Here is a 22,986-nt window from a genome sequence, read left to right as displayed (position 1 = left end):
GATATCTTGCTAAATGTCTTCTTGGCCATTGCTTGTGGATAACTTGGCAGATGCTGAAAGTCTAAATACAGCTCAGAAAGAAGAAGCAGAAGAAAGGAAAGGAAAAAGAATGCAAGGTATAACAGTTCAGGCATGTTGACTGATCAGGAAGAGGGAAGAAGAAAGTAAGGAATTCGTTCTTCATAAGGATTTTCTTTACATAAATGCCTTTTTCACCATCTTTTAAAATTTTACTGGACCCAGGAAAAAAGGAAAGAATTTACCTTGACATAAAGTAACACAATTTAAAAAACTTTAGATAAAATTTGGCTAGTGACTGGGAAAATAGGGTCATCTAAGGACATAATGATAAGCCAACTGATATTTAAACATTACAATGGTAGGATTTATTGCACAATTAGAACACGAATGTAGTTGTTCTTGCAGTGAACAACTCCCTGTGGAATCAGTTCTGTAACCCTTATATAGAGAAGACAACAACCTTCTGTGAGATCAGTGCATGCATATTGAAGTCAGTGCAAGTTGTTATTTGAGTCCAAGGGCACAATTTATCCACCTAGAAAGGAGTAATGATCATGCATTGAATTTGTGGGGAATTAGCTTCTGAAATATATTCAAAATGACAATGTTTTAAATGGATGTAGTACATTAAATGCAATAGATTTTATTGCTCTGACATCTACTGCTTTAAATATAATTTTAAGTACTTTACAATATGTTTAGGCATACTCTTAACTTCAAAGAATGGGTATAGTCACTTTAAGTATTCCGTCTTTACATTATTTGCATTGCATTTTTGAAATTATTTTTATATTTTTTTGTATTTTGTAGAAAGGAGAGTCCTGGAAAATAAAAAAGTGAGGAAGGCAGAAAGTGGACCAAAAGAAGCCCAAGGATAGTAAGGTGTTTATTTTTTAAAATGTGTCTTTTGGAGAAGCAGTTTCACTAATTCTAAGGAGTACTTTCAAGCCTGCTGTGCTTGTAGCTTGTTTTATGAATTCATCATCCATACATTTTTTTTTCTAGGCAAAGGAAACTGTTCTGATCCTTTGCAATCTTGCAGAATCTCTTTGCCCAAGAAATCCTTTTGATTTGAATCCTGAGAAGGGGAGCGCTTTAGAGCATGCAATAATTAATTGACATTACTTCAGGATCCCTGTACTCTGTTTTGCCAGATAATCCAATGAAAGAGATTAGTGAATGATAATTCCTATTTGAAATTTCAAATGTTTTAGTATATTTTTTAACCAAATCTGTTGGTTATATACTGATGTAATATACACAGCTAGAAGTATGGGGATATTATACAAAAATCATCTTATAAAAATATGTGTTAAAATGTCAGTTTTCTTCCACTGTTCTCTGTATTACACTGTTTCAAAAAACTCAAAGTAAACATGGGGGTGACTTCTTGACTTCAGAGGCTCAGTTGTTTTGCTTTCTAATAAGTTTATACACCAATAAAGCTATACAAAAAATTATTTTTCTCCTTGTACATCTCTTTCTTTGCCATAGGTGACAATTGCTGAATATGGAGAAGGAGAGGATGAGGATAAAGATTCCCTATCCACACTGTGATGTACCAGGTATGTGAATACCAGCCACAAAGACAAGAGCATTTAAGTTTGCTAAAATATCCTAACTAGCTCTCACTGAACACTGCATCAATTCATTTGAAGTTGGTGAAGTTGTGCTTTGTTACTACTGGATAAATGGATCTGTAAGTTAAGTATGACCTTTTCTCTTCCGTTCCCTAGACTGTACATACATGAGAGTTAATACAGTGAGCCTGAAAACTGCCAGGCTTATTCTTATCGGATGTGAGAGCAAATTCTAAAATGTTTGGCAAAAAAATGAGATTCCAGGGCTGAAGATGTTCAGTACTTTATTTTAGCTTCTTCTAGTCCAGCGGACATGTCTATCTAATAAACAAGTTCTGACTGATTGTCGGACACCTAATACAGAAATCTGATTCTACCCTACCTTTTGAGTATCTTAATATCCTTTTTACATTGTGCAGCCCAGAACTGCACACCATATTAAAGGTAAAGCCACACAACAATATATTTATAGTGAGAGAATTACCTGTTTTGAATGACTGGCTATGATGTGTTTCCAAATGCAGTTTGCCCTCATGGCTGCCAGGGCACACTGCTGACTCGTTCACGCTCAGCCTGCTGTCACCCAAGCACTCCCAGATCTCTTTCTGTTGAGCCACTTGTATCCAATCTTTACCTGTGTCTGGTATGCTCTGTCCCAGTGTTGTGTCAGTGCCAGGCACTTACCCATGCTGAATTTGATCCCATTGCTGATGTCCAATGTTCCAGTCTATCAGATCTCTCTGAAATGCCTATTATCCCTCCAGAGAATCAACAGCACCCTCCCAGTTTACGTTGTCAGTGAACTCACTAAGAGTCATTCCACTCCTGCATCCAGCATCACTGATACATGCTTTGAACAGAACCAGCCCTAGGCCTGTGTCCTGGGGAACACCACTAGTGACCAGCTGCCAACCAGATGTAGCCACATTCACAACACTTCTTGTAGACGGGTTTATAGTGTTGTCTAGCTTCCAGTCAGCAGGGATCTCTGCCAACTCCTTCAGTACTCTGGGGTGAATCTCTCAGGAAACTTCATAGATTCATTCATATGGTTCATAGATTTTTAGAACTGTGGTATGCATATATAATTTTCCAGTGAGCCATATATATTTTAATAAAATTATATATGTGTATGAAAAAAAAATTAGTCTTTTTTCTTTCATAGTAAAAGAAATGTTTAATTTTAAAGTAGGTGAAGATGAAGAAGATGAGGAGGAGAACCAGAGGTACCAGCAGGCCCCCGTCCCGTAGAATATCCGAAATAAATATGAAGGAGAAGATAACACCAATCCCTGAAGGGAGGCGCCTTCTCATTTTCAGCAGCACCAATCCGTAAATACCATTTTGAAAAATACTGGTTTTAGCCTCACAGGTGGTGAAGGAGCAGGCTTTCCTTGCAGTGAGGTGTGAGGTTAAGGATAGAATTTCAGTATCTGTTGCAGCAAGATAGAAATTGTTGTATCTCCTACAATTTCTAAATGAATTGGTAATAAAACTGATTTGTTATATACATTAATTTGCTTCCCACTGTCAAAGATGACAGCATCTTTTACATATAGACTATCAAGCCTCCATCAGGGCAAAAGTATTCTGTAATGTATATTAGCTATTATGTGTTAGGCACTGGATACCAAATGTGTGACATGATATGAGCATTTTTTTACATGAGATAGGATTCCTAGAAACCCTAGGTAGAATAGTACCTTTTTGTAGCTGTAAGAGTGAGAAGAGAGAAGAGAGAGTAAGAATGAGAGAAAGTGAAAAGGAGAAAAGATGTACATATCCTCTTAGGGGGACAGTATTTTTCCACATTCAAGCAAACACTGAAGAGAAAGACAATTATTATAACAACAACAACAACAACAACAAAAAAAAGTCAAGAGAAATAGTAGTTGGATTTGGGAAGGAAACAGGAAACCTTCACCAGCAGTCTAACTCCAGAGCATTTCAGGTTCTATAGTGATGAAGAAGCAAGCTTCAATAGTCAGTAAAAGTCTGTACTGATGTTGGACAGAAGTGAACAAGTGACACAAAATCATTCCTACAGTGACCTGAAGATAGCTGATACATCATGTATAGCAATTTATCAGCAATTTTAGAAGGATTTTAAAAGTTATTTGGTATGGGAAAATACTATCTTCTCAGTAGTAGAGGTTATCAACAGGTAAGACTAAAAGACAGCATGAGGATCAGGATACAATATTTTGGTCTTGAATCTTATTGATTACATGGGCTATCTAACATTCATCAGAATTTCAGACAAACTGGAAAGACATCTATTTAAACTGTTAATTTTAAGAAAACACGCTGAATGCAAAACATCACTAGATCTGAACATATCAATTCTTTTTGACTTCCAGTAGCTCTATAGTTTTCTCGGCCAAAATTTTGCTTAACTGACATACACTGTACGCTGATAATCTACTAACAGTAGAAAAATTTTTACTAAGAACCTCCTTATTTCTTCAGAAGAATATTCAGACAACTTTGGGTTCAACAGCTAAGAACCCAATCCTGCCTTTTTGCAAATTTAATCATAGACCAATCCAGTGAAGTGTTCAGTAACCTTGTCTCAGCAATGTAAGCATATGTGTAGTTCCACTTCATCATATTTGGCCGAATCGTAGTAGGCTCGTAATATTCAACACCCACTTGTCCTATAATTCAGCAAAAAAGAGTCTTCCCCAGGAGATTCTACTTTAAGTGGAGGTCTTTAAGAACACAATGAGATTTTCCATCCTAAACAACATTTCACCAAATTAGTATTTTTGACAGCTTTATTAAATGTCAAATCAAACTTGGGATCTGAAATGACTAACATGTGGCCTTTGGCCCATTTGACATTGTCCTCTATGTACGTGCACAGTAGTACAAAACTGGAACTTCTAATGACATTTAAAAACCCATTCTGCCTGGAAGTGATTACTCTTAGATTACTTTGTTAAGTGCGCCTTCACAACAGGTGGACGGATTTTGAATTTTTTTTCAATTTTTTATAGGCATAACAATAGCTTCAGGATCTGCTTTTTTAGCTGATGATGGTTCCCCAGTCCATTGGCATTGGCCAAAGTAATAGAAAATCTGTATTAGCGATCTGCTGAATTCTATTTGCACATGAAGTATATTTTTATATTTCTTCTGCAGAATTCGAGTGGGATGCCACAGGCTCATCAATCATCACATCTTTACCAATCTTATCCTTGTCTTCATCATGCTGAGCAGTGTTTCCCTAGCAGCAGAAGATCCAATTCGCAGCCACTCTTTTAGAAATAATGTAAGCCCATCATTTTTATGTCTGAAGATTAATATTTCCTCACAGAATAACAATCCTTTGGGACTATTGCTTGAGTTTTGATTTTCAAGTTAAGAAACTTTGCTTTTACTTTTTCAAGTCATACACAAGCATTGTTTTCTGTAAAAGACATAATTTTTTTAAAGACAAGTAACTTTACTGTTGTAACATCATAGGTATTAGAACCATTTTGTATTAGTGGTGAGGCAAGCCTATTAAGTTATTGTGAGTTGTGCATGCTTTTGATTAGGTATGAAATAGCTGAGATGGTGAAACTAGCAATAGTCTGTGGGGACTTGGAATAACTTCCAGTCCTCTCCTGTCTCATTATTGGTTTTGCAGAGATAGCATGGAGTAGAGAAAATTCTTCTCACATCTTCCAAGATGGGTCTACTAGCTCAGTAAAGGCTCCAGTAAAGAACTACTGGGGCAGTTACATCGGAAATGCAGCTTTGTTTATCCTCTCCTTCTAGAGGAAAAGCTTGAGAATTGAACTCAATATTAAAAAACAAACAAACAAACAAAAAAACATAACAGGACATCAATGGAAAGCCCCTTCAAAATCAATCAAAAAATAAATACATGCATTATCAAAATTCCAAACTTTTTTTTTTTTTCCAAGGTGTATGAATGGCACAAGTTGACAGTAGGCTGGGTGCTAATCTCTGTATCTGAAGAATTACCATTTACTTCAGATTTTGGTTCAGTTTTGACACACATCTCAGTGCTGCTCCACTTTGGCTTTGCATTTTAGAATACTCACAGGGTTCACAAACTAGATTCCTTCCAGATGAAGCTGAGATTTCAACACATACACTCAATGCAAAAACTTTTGATTTGTTAAACATGTCAAAATCCTTTTGGCCTCAACTGGTGCCATAACTTCTCAGGCCAAAATGGCCATCTTATATAATGAAGATACATTCTGCTCAAATCATCTGCTTTGAGGTAAACCTAAGCTGAGAAATGCACTTGAACCACTAATAGGACTTGAGTTCATGTAATGAGAACAGACATATATGTAGGTGAAATGGACGTATTGGTCCTCACTTACATCCTCTGCTCTGCTCTTGTGTCCCTGTAGTTCTTGCTGTGTTACATGCAGCCTCTGAAGTCTTCTTTGGACTGTTGACATTCTCTGAATATTTTTTCAGTAACATTATTAAAAAACAAAACAAAACCAAAACCAAAAACAAACAAACAAAAAAAAACAACCACCACCACCAACAAAAAAGCACAAAACTAATACTTTCTCCAAAGGTAGAACTAGATCAAAGCACAAAGGCACGCTGTGTACTGTTCAGTGGAGCTATGTTGTTTCCATATCTGTAAATCTGAACAAGTGCAATCTTACAAATATATCATGATAGTGGATGAACAAAACAGACCTGGTGAGCAATACTGAAATAGTTACTGTAGAAATGGTTTGAAGGGCTGTATTTCTTTTTGTAACCAGAGGAATGCTAGGAAGATGCAATTCCAGAGTGGTGGTAATTGAAGAGGTTATTCCTTTTCCTTTACCTAACAGGTAAAATGTTTGAGTGATTTTGAGAAGACATTGCCCTCTTGTAAAAATTCACAAATGCACCAGACTTGCATGTTTTCCTTGTTATTATTTTCAATGATCATGTTTCCTTCAAATGGCCAACTTGGCAAGGGAAAGAACTTCCTGTTGAATGACAGAATAGAGAGCTTAGCATTGACTTTGTGAGTTGGTAGCTGGAAGACTCAAAAACACTGAAAGATATGATGCAAAATTTGGTGGTTAATTTTTACAAGGATGGCCTCTGCTTATTCCAGCTGGCGCTCAAGTTCAATATTATGGCCTTCTGGTGAGTGTTCATGCTATCCCTTCTGCAAATATCAATGCTTCTAGACAGTCCTTGCTTTTTGTGATGAATATCCTGTGTTTGTTCATCACTGAAGGTTGTGGTAATATTCCAAGACAATGGACAGCACATGGGCTATGTCATTGAGGGATCAAGACTTGCCACTGCTGAACATGGTAGCTAACCATCATGATGAGTCTCAGCTTCTGTGTCTCTGCTGAAATTCATGCCATAGTACAGGAGTGAAAAAAAAAAAAGTTTAACAAAATGGAATGTCTTTAAAACATGTCTTTTAACTCTAGAATTAATTCCTTACTGCTAATTTTTGTTGAATGGCTTTTATATATGACTCTTTCAGCCCTGGAAAGGTACAGAAGGATATATTCTTCATCTGAATATAGGAAAGAAAACATCCTTTTATCTGATCTAACAGAAATATTTCCTTTGCGTGTTGTCTCTTTATTTTATTCCTTCTTCCCATTTTACTATCTGTTGCACCACAGGCAATGTTTCTGTGCACAACTGACTGCTGAGTGAATTGCTGGATCCTTGAAACTAAATTAGTGCAGTACTGCAGTGTATGGCAATAACTAAATTAGGTGCTAGCAGTACTGCCACCTTGAAAGGATGAAATCCTGGTTCTATTGAAATATATGGTAATGTTCCTGTTGACAATAGAGAATTCAGTATGAAATACAAAATATTTTTAAAAGTTTGCATGTCACTGTGCATGTCACAGGTGTGGGTTCTTCTAAATTTCCAGGGGAAAAAAGAAATAAATCCCTGCTATATTTTCCAAGTTTCAGAAAAAATAGATGCAGTGCTGATTTTAATTATTTCAGTTATTTGTTAATTTGCTTTGTGACACTATAGCTCAGCCTATACAGTAATGACAACAAAAAAAAGCTAACTTAATAGTAAACATCTCTCTTGTTTGTAAGATCATGTATCTCTGTGCAAGGCTTAAGAAAGTACCTGTGAAAGCTGATAGAGGAAAGTCTGAATTGAAAGAAAGTCTCACTTACTGGGTCTTTGTGGTAAAATCTCATATCTAACTATGGTGACATCTGATAATTTTTTATGTAAACAAAAATGGTTGCACAGTAGCTGGTATTTTAAACTACATTGACTTAATTCCCGGTTTACCTATTAATATTTCTTCAGGTGTTGTTGTGCGTGTGGTCTAAATTGTAAAAAATTATTAATAGATGGATTTCTTACTGTGGCACATATTATACCTTGCAGATACTTGGTTACTTTGACTATGCTTTCACAGCCATCTTTACTGTTGAAATCCTGTTAAAGGTAATGCTTTGTTAATTGATCCTTGTTAGCTCAAAAGCAGCTTTAGCAATAATGTTTGTAACTTTTTGTTTACCTTCCAGATCCTAGGGTATGCAGATTATGTCTTCACTAGTATGTTTACATTTGAGATCATTTTGAAGGTAACAGGTTATTAAAGGAAGTTTGTTTAAAAGGATTTTCCTTGTGTGTCACCTGCCAAGAAAAGGCACTTGAAGTGTTCTTCGCCTTTTCTCTAAGCTATCAAAGCTAAACTTTTTTTAAACAAGAGGATTTTTTTTTATTTGACAGTTTCTTATAGTTTTGATTGGTTATTTTTTGCCATTGGATGCATGTAGAAGCTGACTTTTTATCATTACATCAATTTAGTAATTCATTTTTTTTTACCCTTTTAAAACTTACAGTTGTCAGAAAAGGGAAAAAAAAAAAAAAAAAACACAAAACACTGCGCATGAGCTTTTCCTTCTCCCTGCTCTGGCATTTCTAAAAAGAGTTGATCAGTCTTGTAAGGAGGGAGCATGTAATTTCTCGTTTCTCTTGCTGAACTATATTCACAGAGCTAAAATAGATAACTATTTTCTTGCAACAGGACTTGCAAGATATCTTACATTTATCTATCTGTATATTAAGATACTTTGCATTTATCTTATCTTGGGCATACATTTAAATACACAGAAAGGCATAAATATGCTTGCTTAAATGTATTACCCATGCATGAGTTCAAAATTGGCATTTTAATGTACAGTTTGTGTACAGATTATTGAGAATATCCATTGGGGTTACTCAGACTTTACACGCGTAAATCTTATTTTGGCAAAGAAGCTGTATAACTGAGCATGTTAGTTTCACGTGGGGAAAATGCTGAACAAAGCAATAAAAAATATATATATATATATATATATATATATAAAATTTGTTATTTTGTATGATTCTTAAAAATTTAATTCAGTGCATATTCAACGTAAGCTTTTGCTTGAGTAACCCCAATCTATACAATACAATTTCTGGTGCACTAAGAATCTGTACATAAACTTTACATTTCCAGTTGAGGATTAAGCTTAACAAAATCTCTTCTCCCAGCTTTTGCTCATGTTGCTGTGCATACTCTTCACAATGAGATTTGATTAATACTAATTGATGCAATATTTGGGCTGTTTACAAGATAAGCTGTACTGTAAGTAGTAGGCTATATTTATGCTTGCAGATATTCTCACAGACTTCTGTTTATCCCCTTTTCATTTTCAGCAGTGAGGAACTTGCTAAAAAAGTGGTAAATCTTGTAACATTTTTAACATTCTAGAAAAAAAAATCCAGATTTTTCACATCAAGAGAAAAATAAAACAAAGAAAAGAATGAAGCACTGAAATGTTTTGTAGTACTAGAACAAACCAATTCCAAACTCTGAATTTGAGAAGCCATACTAAATATGTTGGTTCCAGTTCTGTGGCAGAAGAGAGTCGATAGACCACCCACATGCTCTGAGCAGCAGTTTGTGTAGCTTCTGTAGTTCCAGTTGTGTTTCTCCACAGACAGAGGAATTATAAATTCTGGCATAAACAAGCATAACTGGATAAATTAAGAAATGTTCCTACTGACTGCAAAAGATTCTGACTTTGAGTTATTCTAGGGAAGTAGGAAGCACCAGAGCTACTGAAATCTGGCATTCTTAAATACTACAAAGAAACAAGGAGTCCAATCAGAGCCCAAAATGTTGATGCTCCTGACTCCACTTTCTCCAGGAAGCTCTTCCTGGCAGTGCACTCACATGTATTTATAAAGAAAGTAAGTTGTACCATAAAAAAAGTAGCGGACTGTACATATACATGCCTGCTTTGCTAACATGTCTCAGATTCTGGCTTTGCTTGCTTGTGGCTTGAGTCCTCCATGTTTTCCCTGCTGGGTTCTGCGCTGGGCTTTTGACAGTATCCAAGTCATACAGAAGCTGTGTGTGTTCTACAGGGAGCAAATTCAAGATCTGTAGGAAAAATAGCATTCCTTAATTTCCAGTCAAAAAATATGTGAAACCGACAAGAAGATAACCAGTGGCATTATTATCAGCTGCAGAGGAGAAACTTGCACATGTCCAAAAAAGCAAGTATTAAAATAGAATAACTCACATGTGAAGAGTCTCCCTGTGCTCTGTTTTATTGCCTTCTCTGCAGACATGAGGATTTCCACATTATATGCTGTTGAGGTTATGAGTGAGGATATAAATAACAGAGAAGCTGCAATATCAGTTTAAAGCATTTAAGAATTCTCTTATGTAACCCCTTCATAGCTTTCAAATCCAGTTTACCATCCTGTTTGTAGTACTTGGCAAATGTGAAAATGTCAGAGTGAAGGCCAGGTTACGGCCCTGTGCTTTTAACCTTGCCCCAGCTGTGCTAATTCCACACCATTTAAACCAATACCCATTGGTGTGGAATTACAGGCAGGAGGAAAAGAGCAACAGTGGTGGTGTCCTGGATGCTCAGCTCAGTGAGTGCTCTCCAGCATTGTCTCTTCTGAAGGCTGTGTGGCCATACTCACTACCTCGTTTGTTTTAGGGTTTGCCTTGACCTGAGCAAAGGATAGAATGGCTTTTTTGTAGAACAGTTTTAGTCAAATGCTTCTGCTGGGATTTGTTATGATGGAAGCATGAGTTTCCATATACAGATGGGATGATGAGTACTTCAGCTGTATTTCTACATCCATATATTTTAACATTCATAGGAGTATTTATGTTAAATACAGTTAAATGATCACATACTACAGTGTGAATGGATGTTTGTACAGAGATGTAGGCTTGATACATCTTTATATAGTTATATTAGTGTTTAACTCCCACTGATTTTAATTAGTTTAATAACCACACTCTATACAATTGGAAGTGAAGTGAGCTAGGACTGTCTACGGGTTGTTCCACTGCCCTGAGGAATCCTAGTCTGCAGTACCACAAACAGCACGTACACTGTCTTCCAAGGTACCCACTCATTATCTTAACCCATCTCCAGCGTGAAAGAGAAAAATAGCAATGTGATGGTGCCTTGTGACAGCCTTGTACTGCTTCTGCACCAGATTTTACTCTCAGGATTTTGCAATGCATTTTCAGCTCCTTCAATTCTCAAGACAAAAAAGAATGATTAAGAGTCAGAATCTGGTCCTTATAGTTTAGTGAGTGTGGGAGTTTTATGGTTCTTTTAGTTATTTTTCTGTAAAAGGCCCAATCAGTTCAGTGAGATCAGTCCTTACATGAGTACAACATTTGTTGACATCAGAAACAATTAATATATTTGCTTGTGTTGCTTGAGCAGAATATTGTGATTTAAATGAAAGTTAGTTAACACGTAGTGGGATTTTTTATCTCAGTTCCTTTTAGAAAGATGAGATGCTATTGTATGCATTCACACTCTAGGCGAGTGTCTTGTAAACAGCCTAAATGTCACTTTGAATAAATTGAAATGGAGAGTAAACATGTAACAATTCTGTTTTTAGATGACAGCTTTTGGAGCGTTTCTTCATAAAGGGTCCTTCTGCAGGAATTATTTTAATTTGCTGGATTTGCTGGTTGTGGGTGTTTCTCTGGTATCATTTGGTATTCAGTAAGTATTATATGTGAACAATTTATTTTTGCTTTGGGGTTTTATGCTGAAATCAATCTTCCAGCTCCTTTTGTTCTGCCATTGCATGTAGGTGTGCAAAATCAGTATTCAGGGGTGGGAATGGGAAGAATGGAGAGTTACATGGAGAGTGTTGTAACTCATTACTAATATAGGTTGGAAACAAATTCCTGCTTCCTGCTATTGCTAAGAGAACAGGGAAGAGCACCACGACACTATTGTTTAGCAAGTAATTCCTGGGATTTCAGGAGGTTTGTTAGTTTCAAAAGGTTACTCTGTGCTATTGCTAATGCCATATGTACAGTCTAGTTCTATGAACTTGTTCTTTTGGCATTGCCCTCCTGGCATAACCTGACAGAATTTGAAGGGGAGAAAAGTTGTACCTTTATCAGGACTGAAAGTGGTAGTGAAGATATGTTTTGCTTCCTTCTTTTGGATGAGGCAGAACATAATAATAGTTTGAAGGTGCTTACTAATTCACTGCGTGAGCAGTTGTGCCTCATTCAGAATCATCTATGAAGCCTTTACTGACCTAGAAAAGAGCAAGGGCTGGGTGTCCATTAGCTGCTTCCCGATTTGTATTCTGCTTGTACTACCAATTATGCAAGCTTTCAGTTTCACAACATGTTCTTTAAAGGGCTATCTACTACTATTTTATCTCAAAATACAGTTGTAGATACTGAAAGAGAATGTGAGTTGAATGAGATCTTTTTAAATCCAGTTGGTTGGAAATTAAGGTATTTGTGGATTTACAGGGCTTAAACACTGTATTTGAAAGAACTTGTCAACATGGAAAAAATGCTTTGGGGAGTATGTTTCTCTTGACCAAACTTAATTGTATTAGTGTCAGACAAGATTCTGAGCTGTTAATTCCCAAGTTGCTCCAGAAATCAAAATGATCCTTATGGTATTTATGAGGTTGATATTATTTTCTAGTATCAATAAGAGATCAGTAAAGAAGTGCTTCAAAAAATCTTGTATGTTAAATTTTGATATATTTTTTTAAAAATTTTCATGTATAAGGAAGTTGCAAGAACATTGTTATTAGAAGTAAAATCAGTTTCCTTAAAAGTAACAGAATTTTTTTTTCTTTTTTCCCCCAGATCCAGTGCTATCTCAGTTGTGAAGATCCTCAGAGTCTTAAGAGTCTTGAGGCCGCTAAGGGCAATAAACAGAGCAAAAGGACTTAAAGTATTTATTTTTATCTTTTTCTAAGTTACGTTTCTGTTGACCTTATTCTTCAATACTGCCTCAGGTTAAAAAGTCTAGCACAAGAAAAATTCCCTGGAGAAGGTCACAGGGCAACACCATAAATCAGTTCCTGATTCTTAAATGTACTAGGCCAGATGGTGCCCACCATTACAGCGGTTTATATGTGGAGGAACACCACTGCCATGGAGAGATTTGGCCATAATGCTTGTTGTGAACCAACATGTCACAGCAATATTTCCATTGTTCTTCCACAGTGCTTATGTACTTTTTAATCTATACGTGCTGCTAGGTCTATCTCAACAATCTTACAAATTTAGAAAACAAGTTTATGTGTGGTAACACGTATAATACTGACAATGCAAAAATGGTAGTTTTAAAAAGTAATCTAAATGTGATAAAATAGGTGTTTACTCTTATGGTAGTATTTTGTGATGCTATTAAATACCAAGCTGTGTTTAATTTTTTTCTTTCTTTCCAGCATGTTGTTCAATGTGTCTTTGTGGCTATTAGAACTATTGGTAATATCATGATTGTTACAACTCTGCTGCAGTTCATGTTTGCTTGCATTGGAGTGCAGCTCTTCAAGGTAAGCAAACTTTCAAAATCTGCAAATAATCAAGAAGAGCAAAGCTGAGCTGAATTCTGTGTGGCTTGCTGCTGGAAGTGGGCTGAACCAGACTTAGTGTAAATGCATTTTCTTTGTTCTGCATTTTATCATTGTTTTTCTTGTTCTATACATAGGGAAAATTCTACAGATGCACTGATGAGGCAAAACAGAATCCTGAGGAATGCCGGTGAGAATTCCTTGAGCAAAGAAAGCGTTTTTTTGTTTTTTAATAATTTAAAATGTAGCAAGCATGTGTGACAGGCAGTTCAGGTTTGAATAAATTTGAATTGCTATCTTGAGATCTAGCAGAAAATTAAAAAAAATAAAGGCAGTCAACACAGGTTATCAAGGGAATGAAATGAGCTTGCTGATGGAGTAAAATGAACTATTTTGAACAGAGCATGGAATAATCTGAGGTCTAATTTAATATTTCACTAATGGCAGTTTGTTTCCTTCTCTTTCCTACAGGGGGATATACATTGTTTATAAAGATGGAGATGTTGATAATCCAATGGTCAAAGAGAGGGTCTGGCAAAATAGTGATTTCAACTTTGACAATGTTCTGTCTGCTATGATGGCCCTTTTTACAGTGTCCACTTTTGAAGGCTGGCCAGCGTGAGTGAATTCTCCATGTTTTCACATTACTATTGAGACAGATTTTCCAGAAAAGTTCTCTATCATTTACTGGGCATTCAGGGGTAACAAAACAGTCAAGCAATAATCAGGCTTCCTACAGTAAATGAAATCAATTTAAAATTAGGAGCACAATATAGGCTAACTTAAAAGTACTGTATAATCTCTGAATATAATAGTTTTTTATGTGTGTGCCTGTTCATACCAATGGAATCTTGTGTTTGATATTGTTTGATTCCTAATCTTTCAGCTACTTCTGCTATAACAGTCTATTCTTTTAATTCTACTGAAAGTAATCCTTTTTGATATTTATCCATCATGCAATTTAAATAATACTAACTAATATGAAAATTTTAGGTGTTTGAATAAATCTACGATAAAACTAGGAAGTGGTACAATGCATAAAGAAACCCTGGAAGAGCAAGCTACCATTTGGTATTTACCTAAATGAGTAGTCTTCCAGGACAACATTATGTGGAAAAGCAAAAACCAAGCTGGTCATTGTTTTAATTATTTTGAAACAACCAAAAACAACAACAAAAATCACCAAACAAAGCATTGTGTGGTGTGCTTCTGTTTGATATGTTTGTACGTGTTGGCAGTACTCAGAGAAAGATAATAATAAACAGGAGGCCACTTGTGAAATCTGTCCTCAGAGTCTGCATATTTTACTCTCTTTTGCCATTTTAATGATAACTTTTTTCTTTTCTTTTTCTTTCTCCCTGCTCCCTTCCCCTTCCTTCCCCTCCCCCCCCAGGCTGCTGTACAAAGCTATTGATTCGAATGGCGAGAATGTAGGACCTGTATACAACTATAGAGTGGAGATATCCATTTTTTTCATCATCTATATCATCATTATTGCTTTCTTTATGATGAACATATTTGTTGGTTTTGTCATTGTTACATTCCAAGAACAAGGAGAACAAGAATATAAGAACTGTGAGCTGGACAAAAATCAGGTTAAAATAAATAAACTCTTCTAGTTCTTAAAAGAATTTTTTGTTTATTATTATTACAGTTACTACTATTTTTGCACAAAGAGCTTCTTTTCTGCTTTGGGCCAGAAGAGGGCATCAAACACGTATCTTAGGTTAAAAAAAATAAAAATAAAAAAAGAAGCACAGCACTAGTAAATACTATCAATTAATATTCAGGTTACTATATGTTCCTCTTCCTGTAATCCCAGCATCTCAGTCTTTTTGTTGTGAAGGTTGTTACCTTAAGCTTGATAATTTAAATTAACTTCTTAGTGTCTCACTTCTCAGTGTCATGTTAGGAAGAATAAAAGCATTTGCCAGTTTATCCATAGGCAGAGGTTGATTACACATTAAGAACAAGAATATAAAAGTTACATGATGAATAGTCTGAAAATGTTCAAAGAAAGTGAATGTGTTCAAAACATTCTAATCTTTTTTTTTTCCTATTTATTTAGAAATTCACAGGTGATAGATTCAAATAAAAAACCCATCCCCTTTTATTGTTTAATCTTTTGACTGAGAAACTTGTCAGTCACCAGTCATGATTTTTCAGGGGATCATGTTTGACTGTAGCACAGCAGTACTTATTCAAACATAGGTAAGCATGAAACCTAGGGGAGCATTCATACTGCATTTTCTGCTCCCTTAGTAAGCCTTTGTAAGCATTCTTCAAAAGACTAGTGGAATGTCCAGTTTATATGAAGATTTCAGGTAGTAATGGGGTTGGAAAGGAGTAGTGGGGTTGGAAAGGAGTAATGGGGTTGGAAAATCTGTGATGTTCCTACATACGTGACATGCTTTTGCTGGGCAATTTAGTAGCTGTTTTGCTAACTGTAGGATTTTATGCGGTGCAGTTACACTGGTGTTTGAAAACTGTAAAGATGAAGCACGACTTACAGACTAATTAATAGTCATCATTATTATTATTCACTGAGATTCCTTACAGTGAATTCTTGATGATTCATTATTATTACGATGGCTGGGTATCAGTATGACGATATGTGTAAAATACAGTGCACATAGTACTATATACTATACATATGCATATACATACATATTGTCTGTGGTCTGCTACTACTTTGTACAAAGGTACCACTTCAGAATTTCCATGAGCACTCTGATTCTGTGTATGCAACTGAGTAATGTATATGATCAGATATAGTTGTAAATGAATGAGGATCGGTAAGCTACTTGATTACTTTGTTGGTACATAATAATAAAAATACTTAATACTGGTACTTAATTGGTATTATTAAGTTGGTACTTAATAATAAGAAATCTGTATAAAGTAGATACACTGCATGTTTCTAAGATTTATATTTAACACTTTGTACTTACGATTAATTATATTCCAATTTGATTCACTGTTAGGTATGGTCTGACACTTTTTGATGTGCTTGTTTTTACAGCGTCAGTGTGTGGAATATGCCTTGAAAGCACGTCCTCTTCGTAGATATATTCCAAAAAATCCTTACCAGTACAAGTTCTGGTACGTGGTGAATTCTACTGGATTTGAATACATCATGTTTGTCCTCATCATGCTGAACACACTTTGCCTGGCTATGCAGGTAGGAAAACCAAAAGCTCTTCTGAAGCCAGTGGCATGAATTGCAAGGAAAGATGTGGGTGATACGCTGCCTTTCATTTACAGCAACTTGTGTTTTTCTATAAAGTGAAATTAAAACAAACTTCTCATTATAGTACTCTTCTGTGATGCATGCTAATCTGTGCATTAGTTCTCTGAAATAACTGTTTGAAAGAGCTTGATGCGGATGGTCTTCCTAACATAATGAAGCTCATTGATCTATATTTTATCATTGTAATTTAATGTAATTTATAAATGTCTATTCCCAAGGTTGTCCGTGTGCAAGAAAATGTGAAGGGAATGTAAAAGCCAAATTTTGTTAGCAAACATTTCTCTGTTAGCAAACATTTCTCTGAACCCCTTAGATTCTTTCATCTAATAAAAGATATTTTATCTTATTCTTTTATGCAATGCCTTTAAGATTACTTCATCCCTTTGTAACTTCTGTACTTGTTAAGTCTTTGTTTCATATATGTACTAACCCATATTTCCACTACCTATGTCTGTATCTTCTTCAGAAGTTTAAAGACTTCATATATGAAGCAACTCTAGAATTGTATAATGATGCAAATGTGCAAATATGTTTTTTTTATATTAGCTCTATGTTTGTATGTATTTGGGTGTATTTTTGCACATGCTCTTTTTGTCTGTGTGTTTACATTTTCCTGCTTTTCCTGCATGCTACATCCACTGTTTTTCACCAGCTGCTTCTCTTATCTACTTTTCCAAGTTGTTTCTTTCTTTTCCCCAGTACTCTTGATTTTGATATGAAAAAGAATCTTTCAATTCCAATCTATATACCAATTCTACTTACTTTTTGCAATAAATTTGCATGCACTGTTATGCTCTTAAATATATCACTCCTATACAATGTTTTTCTGTGACTAACATACTGCAGGCTTTTTAAGCAGATATGACATAAGGCTATATAATTTAAAACCTGGGGAAATATCTGGGGATCTTTAAAAGATTTGGGAAATTGCTTTTGTCTAATACTCTTTTTTTGGACGAACACGGTCCTCCTCAAAACTGTCCTAAGGGTCCCCAGATGTAGAGGAATGCCAAATTTGTTCCACTCAGTGCCTGAACAGAATAGATTTAAATAGCCATTTTTGGACAGAGATATTCAGCTAGTCTTGTGTGTATATAGGTGTGAATCAAAATATACTATTAGAAAATATTTTCCTGTGCTCCATCGTTGCCAACTTTTCATATTCTGCCTTACTTTCATTTATTATTTTAAAACCTTTACTTTTAAATATGTCATATTTTTCATTCACAGCACTACGGACAGTCTAAGCTGTTTAACGATGCAATGGACATTATGAATATGGTTTTCACAGGAGTGTTCACTGTTGAAATGGTTTTGAAACTGATTGCATTCAAACCCAAGGTAAGTTTTAGACATGATTTAATTAGGTCATCACTACAAGAATTAAGTGTAATGTAAGTTTCACACTAGTTATGTATTATTCAAAGAACAAAAGGAACCTACATGTTTCCCACAGTTATCTATGAGTGAAATCATAATTGAAATGTTAATCTGATCGTGTGTATATAAATAGCTCCAGGAAATGAAATGCAGATATCGGAGCAAACATTACAAGGTGGTTGATGAGATCTGGAATATTCTGAAGTAATGAAAATGTCCCTTTCTAAATCAGATAAATCATTTCCTGATATAAGCACTTCCTCATCTCCTATTCATAGTACTACATTCATAACCTTAAACCAAGTTAACCTCCAGTAAAGACCTGTATGTTATGTTATGATACATAACCTTTTCGAAATGCAATGCAAAATTTTTTCCTTACTTTTAAAAATATAGCCAGGTACTACAAACATACACAGAAATAACTGGAACATTCAATAGCCTTTTTAGATTTTAATGTTTTCAGTTATATGCACACACCATTTTGTAGAGGGCCCCACACTGAGCAGTTTGGATTCCTTGCCTTAGAGGAACACTGTCAAAATAAGGAATGCAGACACATCTTCAAACGCAGATTTGCAAGAGACACTGATAACAATTAATATTGACTTAAAAAACAAACAAAAAAAAAACTTCGATGCAGTCTTGTATGTTCAGTTCTAATACACCATTAATGACAGTGCAAAAGTTAATGACAGGCTAAACTAAATTTTGTTTTCATTACAATGAAATCAATACTAATTCTGGTGTTATATCTATGTAAATAAGTGAAGTGGGGTCACTCAATATACGTGGAATTTGAAGGAAGTCAGTCATGCCATTTGAGGTTTCCTGATCTCACCATCAAGGCTGGTATTTTTCATTTTCCATCGCCCTTCTCTTAAAGTACCCAGGATAACTGTATCTGTAATTGAATGTAAACTGCACTTCCTTTGTTTTAAGTAGTGAAGTGGATGATTGTAGTCTTTGTGGGCAATCTTAAAAAAAATTAAAGCAAAATTTTTGTTTTAAACAAACTAGCTCTGATGTAGCAACATAGCCATGGCAGCTCAGAGCTTAGTGTGGGGTAGGTGCATAACTACTTCCTGGCATTTCAAGGATATTTATTCAGTAGCATTTAGCCACGAGCTCTGCTGTGTAGCCTGAGCTACTTGATTTAAGGCTAGCTTATATTCACCTGAAGATGTAGATGAATTCTATATCACTTGAGGTCAGGCATTGAGATCTGAAGTGTGGAGTTCTGGGTGACAGTTTTTCCACTCTCCCATGGTCTTGCTCTGCACTGTCCAGTCCATTGTACATTTCTAATGAATTTATTTGAATATATTTTTTGTCGCCTATCTTATTTAAATGCTAAGGATTTCACATCAAAACTAACACAATATGAAGCCCTAGAGGGGATAGTTATGCAGTGCCATGAGTATGCTGATTGTATTTCTTGATATGTATTTCCTGTTCTGTATCCTTGTTACACAATGAATTTTGAGAAGACTTTGCTGCATTTTATCATCTGCTCTTTGAAAAAAGATTGTGAATTCTTGTGTGGTTCACCATACACTTATGCCTATAGTCAGCAATAGCAGCTAAAATACAAAACCTAGTGGTCTGATCATGAGTGTATAAATTCTTCATGTGTATTATGGACTTCCTACTCATTATTGAAAGCAGTGTCTTAATAGTGGTCTCTAAGACTTTGTACAATTTGGGTTCTAACTGTTGCAACATGCTTTCTGTCTTATTTGATGTTTTTACTGTAATGGTTCCCTGAGTCTGAAAACTGAGAGTTTGAAGGGAATCCACTGTCAGTGAAAGGTCCTTGTTTCCTGACTTTCATTACCTTGTAGAAACAGAAGACCTAAAATTTGTTAATTAGCAGGACAAGGTTAAAAGGCCATGATATTAATCACATCTGGCAGATATTAATTAGCACAAAGGGAAAAGAGTTAAATATCTTTAAGGTTGTTCCTTGTTCCTTGAAGGTTGAAACCTTTTTTTCAACTACATGAAATAATCTAGCGGCAACATAGATTACTTTGTTTGTTAATAACTGTAAATGAGCTAGCAGCCTTAAGCAGAATGTGAACGTCTCTTTGCAATCTAAATTTTAAACGTATTTAAAACAAAAATGAATTGTTTTAACTAATATTAAAAATGTCATCGTAGGAACAGTCTGAAGCCAAGCCTAAAATTTTGCTTAATGTTTTTTGGGAAAAGACTGATTCATTTACTTTGTTTGTGTCACCATTGGGTTACCTCGTCTTGTCTAGCAGAATGGATATTGTTATTTATTAATTTTTTGCTTTTTATAAATTATTTCAAAGTTGCTTAAGGCATCAAATAAAAACTCCATTACTCTATGTGTAAAAAGAAGAACAGATAAGAATGCGTTAGTTTTTATCTGATCTGTTTGACAGTGTCCCCTTAATAACACTGACAAAAATCCTGTAAAAAGCGTAATCTTTGCTTTTGCTGTTCCTGCCAACTTAGGGCAATTACAAATTATTGGTACTCCTACTATGATACTGTGTTGTATAAAACTGAGGTATTGCAGACTACCTTCCAACTCTGAAGTATATAAAACTTGGATAAGTGATAGATACTAAAGGTGATGCTGAGTGCCTGGCACACTTGTTGACTGGGAACACACAGTACTTCGCTGAATGAGGCCCTAAAGTTTTCAAAAGAGTACTATAAGTACTAAAATATTTATGTGATAAATCAATAGAAATATATTGCTGTGTTAATTCTCTATGCCTACATATTCCCCAGAATTTGTGATTTATCCTTAAACATTTCTAAATGAATAAATTTTTCACAATATAAGGTAAAAGAGCAGGCATATTTTTCTCCATGTCATTCTCCACATACGCTAAAGTTTGTTACTTAGTATGGTCAGTACATTACAAAACAAAATATAGCAATGAAATATAAAACTATGCATCAACACATACCATATGTTCAGCTTCATTATAGTCAGCTGTTACTTAAACTTGTAATGATTTTCCATGTCATTTTACATCAGATTTTTGTAAGAAAAAAGGAAAGATGGCTAGTAAGTGAATTGATTTTGGGTTATTGCAGTGGTGAAAACAACTTATTTGCATGATGTTTATTTGCTGTGACTTGTCCATTCCTCCCTTTTCCAAAACCATCTTTCTTTTCTTTTTTTTTTGTTTGTATGCTTTTGCTTTACATATTACTTTGAACAATATTTGTCTATACTGTTGGAAAAGGTTTCATAAAATAAATGTTTAAAGTATTTTAGCAGTATTGAATTGAAATGTGAATTTGTTATTTAAGTGCTTTATATTATAGCATGTCTAGTCACGTCACTTTTACTATAGCTGAAATTAACCTTTATTTGGAGAACCTTTTTTGGTTGCTTTGTAGGTGAAGATGGATAGCACACCTCAGGATTGTGCTGATTATCATTTTGCTGTTTGCCAGTAGTCTTTTAAATATGTATGTATATAAAATTAGGTTAAAATCAAAGATATTTCTTTTAAATAAGAGAAGTAAGGCATATAAATGACAAGGAAGAGTGTCATGAGAATATAGCTGCTGCCTTTAGCTGGCAGCTGCCAATCTCTTCAGGATTGTAAATCTCAGTAACTTTGGATGGTTGAACATGAAGTTTAGCAGGACTTTGCAAATGGTTTGTTTTGGTGAGGTGGGATGGATAAAGGAGTGACAGGGAGTTGAGAAGGAGCTCTCAGATGTGGGTGTGTTTGTTCAGGAAGCCAAATCCATGAACGTTGCCTTTTGCCTCAAGACTGGAATTGATGATTAATCCCAGAGAAAGAAATCATGTGCCACAATGGGTTGTAGAGATAATCATTCTCTGACCGATTTTCCTCCTACAGCTCCTTCCTTAAATGAAGGAATTATTATAACAATTTTCTTTATAAAGGAACTAAAATTTAAAATGGAGTAGTGTTAATAAGTACAGTATTTCTGGGAGCAAAGACTAGCCTTAGAAGGAGGCTTTCCTGAACCTGCTCAGTGCTTTCTCTCCTGGAATACTCTATAGAGCTGTCATCTGCTGTGGCAGCTCTTCCGTAGTTTCTAAGAGCAAATTTAACATTCACTTTTTTAAATCATCATGTACACAGGTGTAACTTTTAAAATGAACAGTTACTATAAGTCCTAACGGTTTAAAATGTTGAGAAAAATATTTTCCACTTCTAAATTAAAAAAAAAAAAAAAATCAGATTTTTATTTTCTGTGGTAAACATACATAACAACTTAAACTACTCAACTAAAACATTATCTTATAACAAGTAGCATAATAATAAGTGAAACTAGACATCAGGTAAGAACAGCATACTTGTTATTTTTAACTTTTTGCTAAATTAACTTTTTAGAACTGCAACAGCAACTAACAAATTACTACTTTAAAATGAATTACCTGGAAGCAGAATGCACATGTACAACATGTACGTTACAGCCTTTGAAATATAATGTACAATCCTTAGCCGTGATAGGCTCTTAAGTCATTATATCTGAATGACAGAAAGGATGAGTAAAGAAACTTGTGCAGTTCTGAACTTCTGTAATAACTAGGCAAAATCCACAATTTGTAGGAAACCTACGTATCTTGTATTGATAGACTTGCCTTCAGCAGCATAATACACCTTGATTTGTTTGCAGTGACAGGCGATCCTGTAACTTACCTCCTGATTTCTTCCCAAATATCTTCTTGCACAACATGCACTTTTGATTGCAGTAGACACAGCTAATTCGGGTTCTTGCTGGAAGATACTAGTTTATAACAATTTGCAGCAGTGGACTACTAACATATCCATAAGAGAATATATTTAAAGGCATAAATGTTGGAAGGGTGACTAAATGATTTATGAAAATAAATTTTCAGACACTGGACTGGCTGCATTAAAAGCCTTAAGAACTTGTTCAAGG

General features: G+C 35.2%; 1 protein-coding gene across 1 annotated transcript in view; it reads left to right on the top strand.

Annotated features, from left to right (window-relative positions):
- The window catches only part of CACNA1D (calcium voltage-gated channel subunit alpha1 D), a 189,868-nt gene that overhangs the window by 114,824 nt on the left and 52,058 nt on the right, over window positions 1-22,986 (top strand). Inside the window, 19 exon segments of the mRNA XM_032194296.1 lie at window positions 2-33; window positions 35-116; window positions 832-875; window positions 877-903; window positions 1,516-1,560; window positions 1,562-1,586; window positions 2,791-2,814; window positions 2,817-2,846; window positions 2,849-2,933; window positions 4,746-4,875; window positions 8,108-8,167; window positions 11,499-11,605; window positions 12,727-12,814; window positions 13,314-13,421; window positions 13,577-13,629; window positions 13,911-14,057; window positions 14,833-15,034; window positions 16,462-16,620; window positions 17,920-18,030. Coding sequence (XP_032050187.1) covers window positions 2-33; window positions 35-116; window positions 832-875; window positions 877-903; window positions 1,516-1,560; window positions 1,562-1,586; window positions 2,791-2,814; window positions 2,817-2,846; window positions 2,849-2,933; window positions 4,746-4,875; window positions 8,108-8,167; window positions 11,499-11,605; window positions 12,727-12,814; window positions 13,314-13,421; window positions 13,577-13,629; window positions 13,911-14,057; window positions 14,833-15,034; window positions 16,462-16,620; window positions 17,920-18,030 — 1,559 coding nt within the window.

This window comes from Aythya fuligula, chromosome 10, assembly GCF_009819795.1.
Source record: "Aythya fuligula isolate bAytFul2 chromosome 10, bAytFul2.pri, whole genome shotgun sequence".
In the NCBI taxonomy this organism is placed as follows: Eukaryota; Metazoa; Chordata; class Aves; order Anseriformes; family Anatidae; genus Aythya; species Aythya fuligula.
Note: the sequence above shows the minus strand (reverse complement) of the source record. Positions and strands in the feature narration are given on the sequence as shown.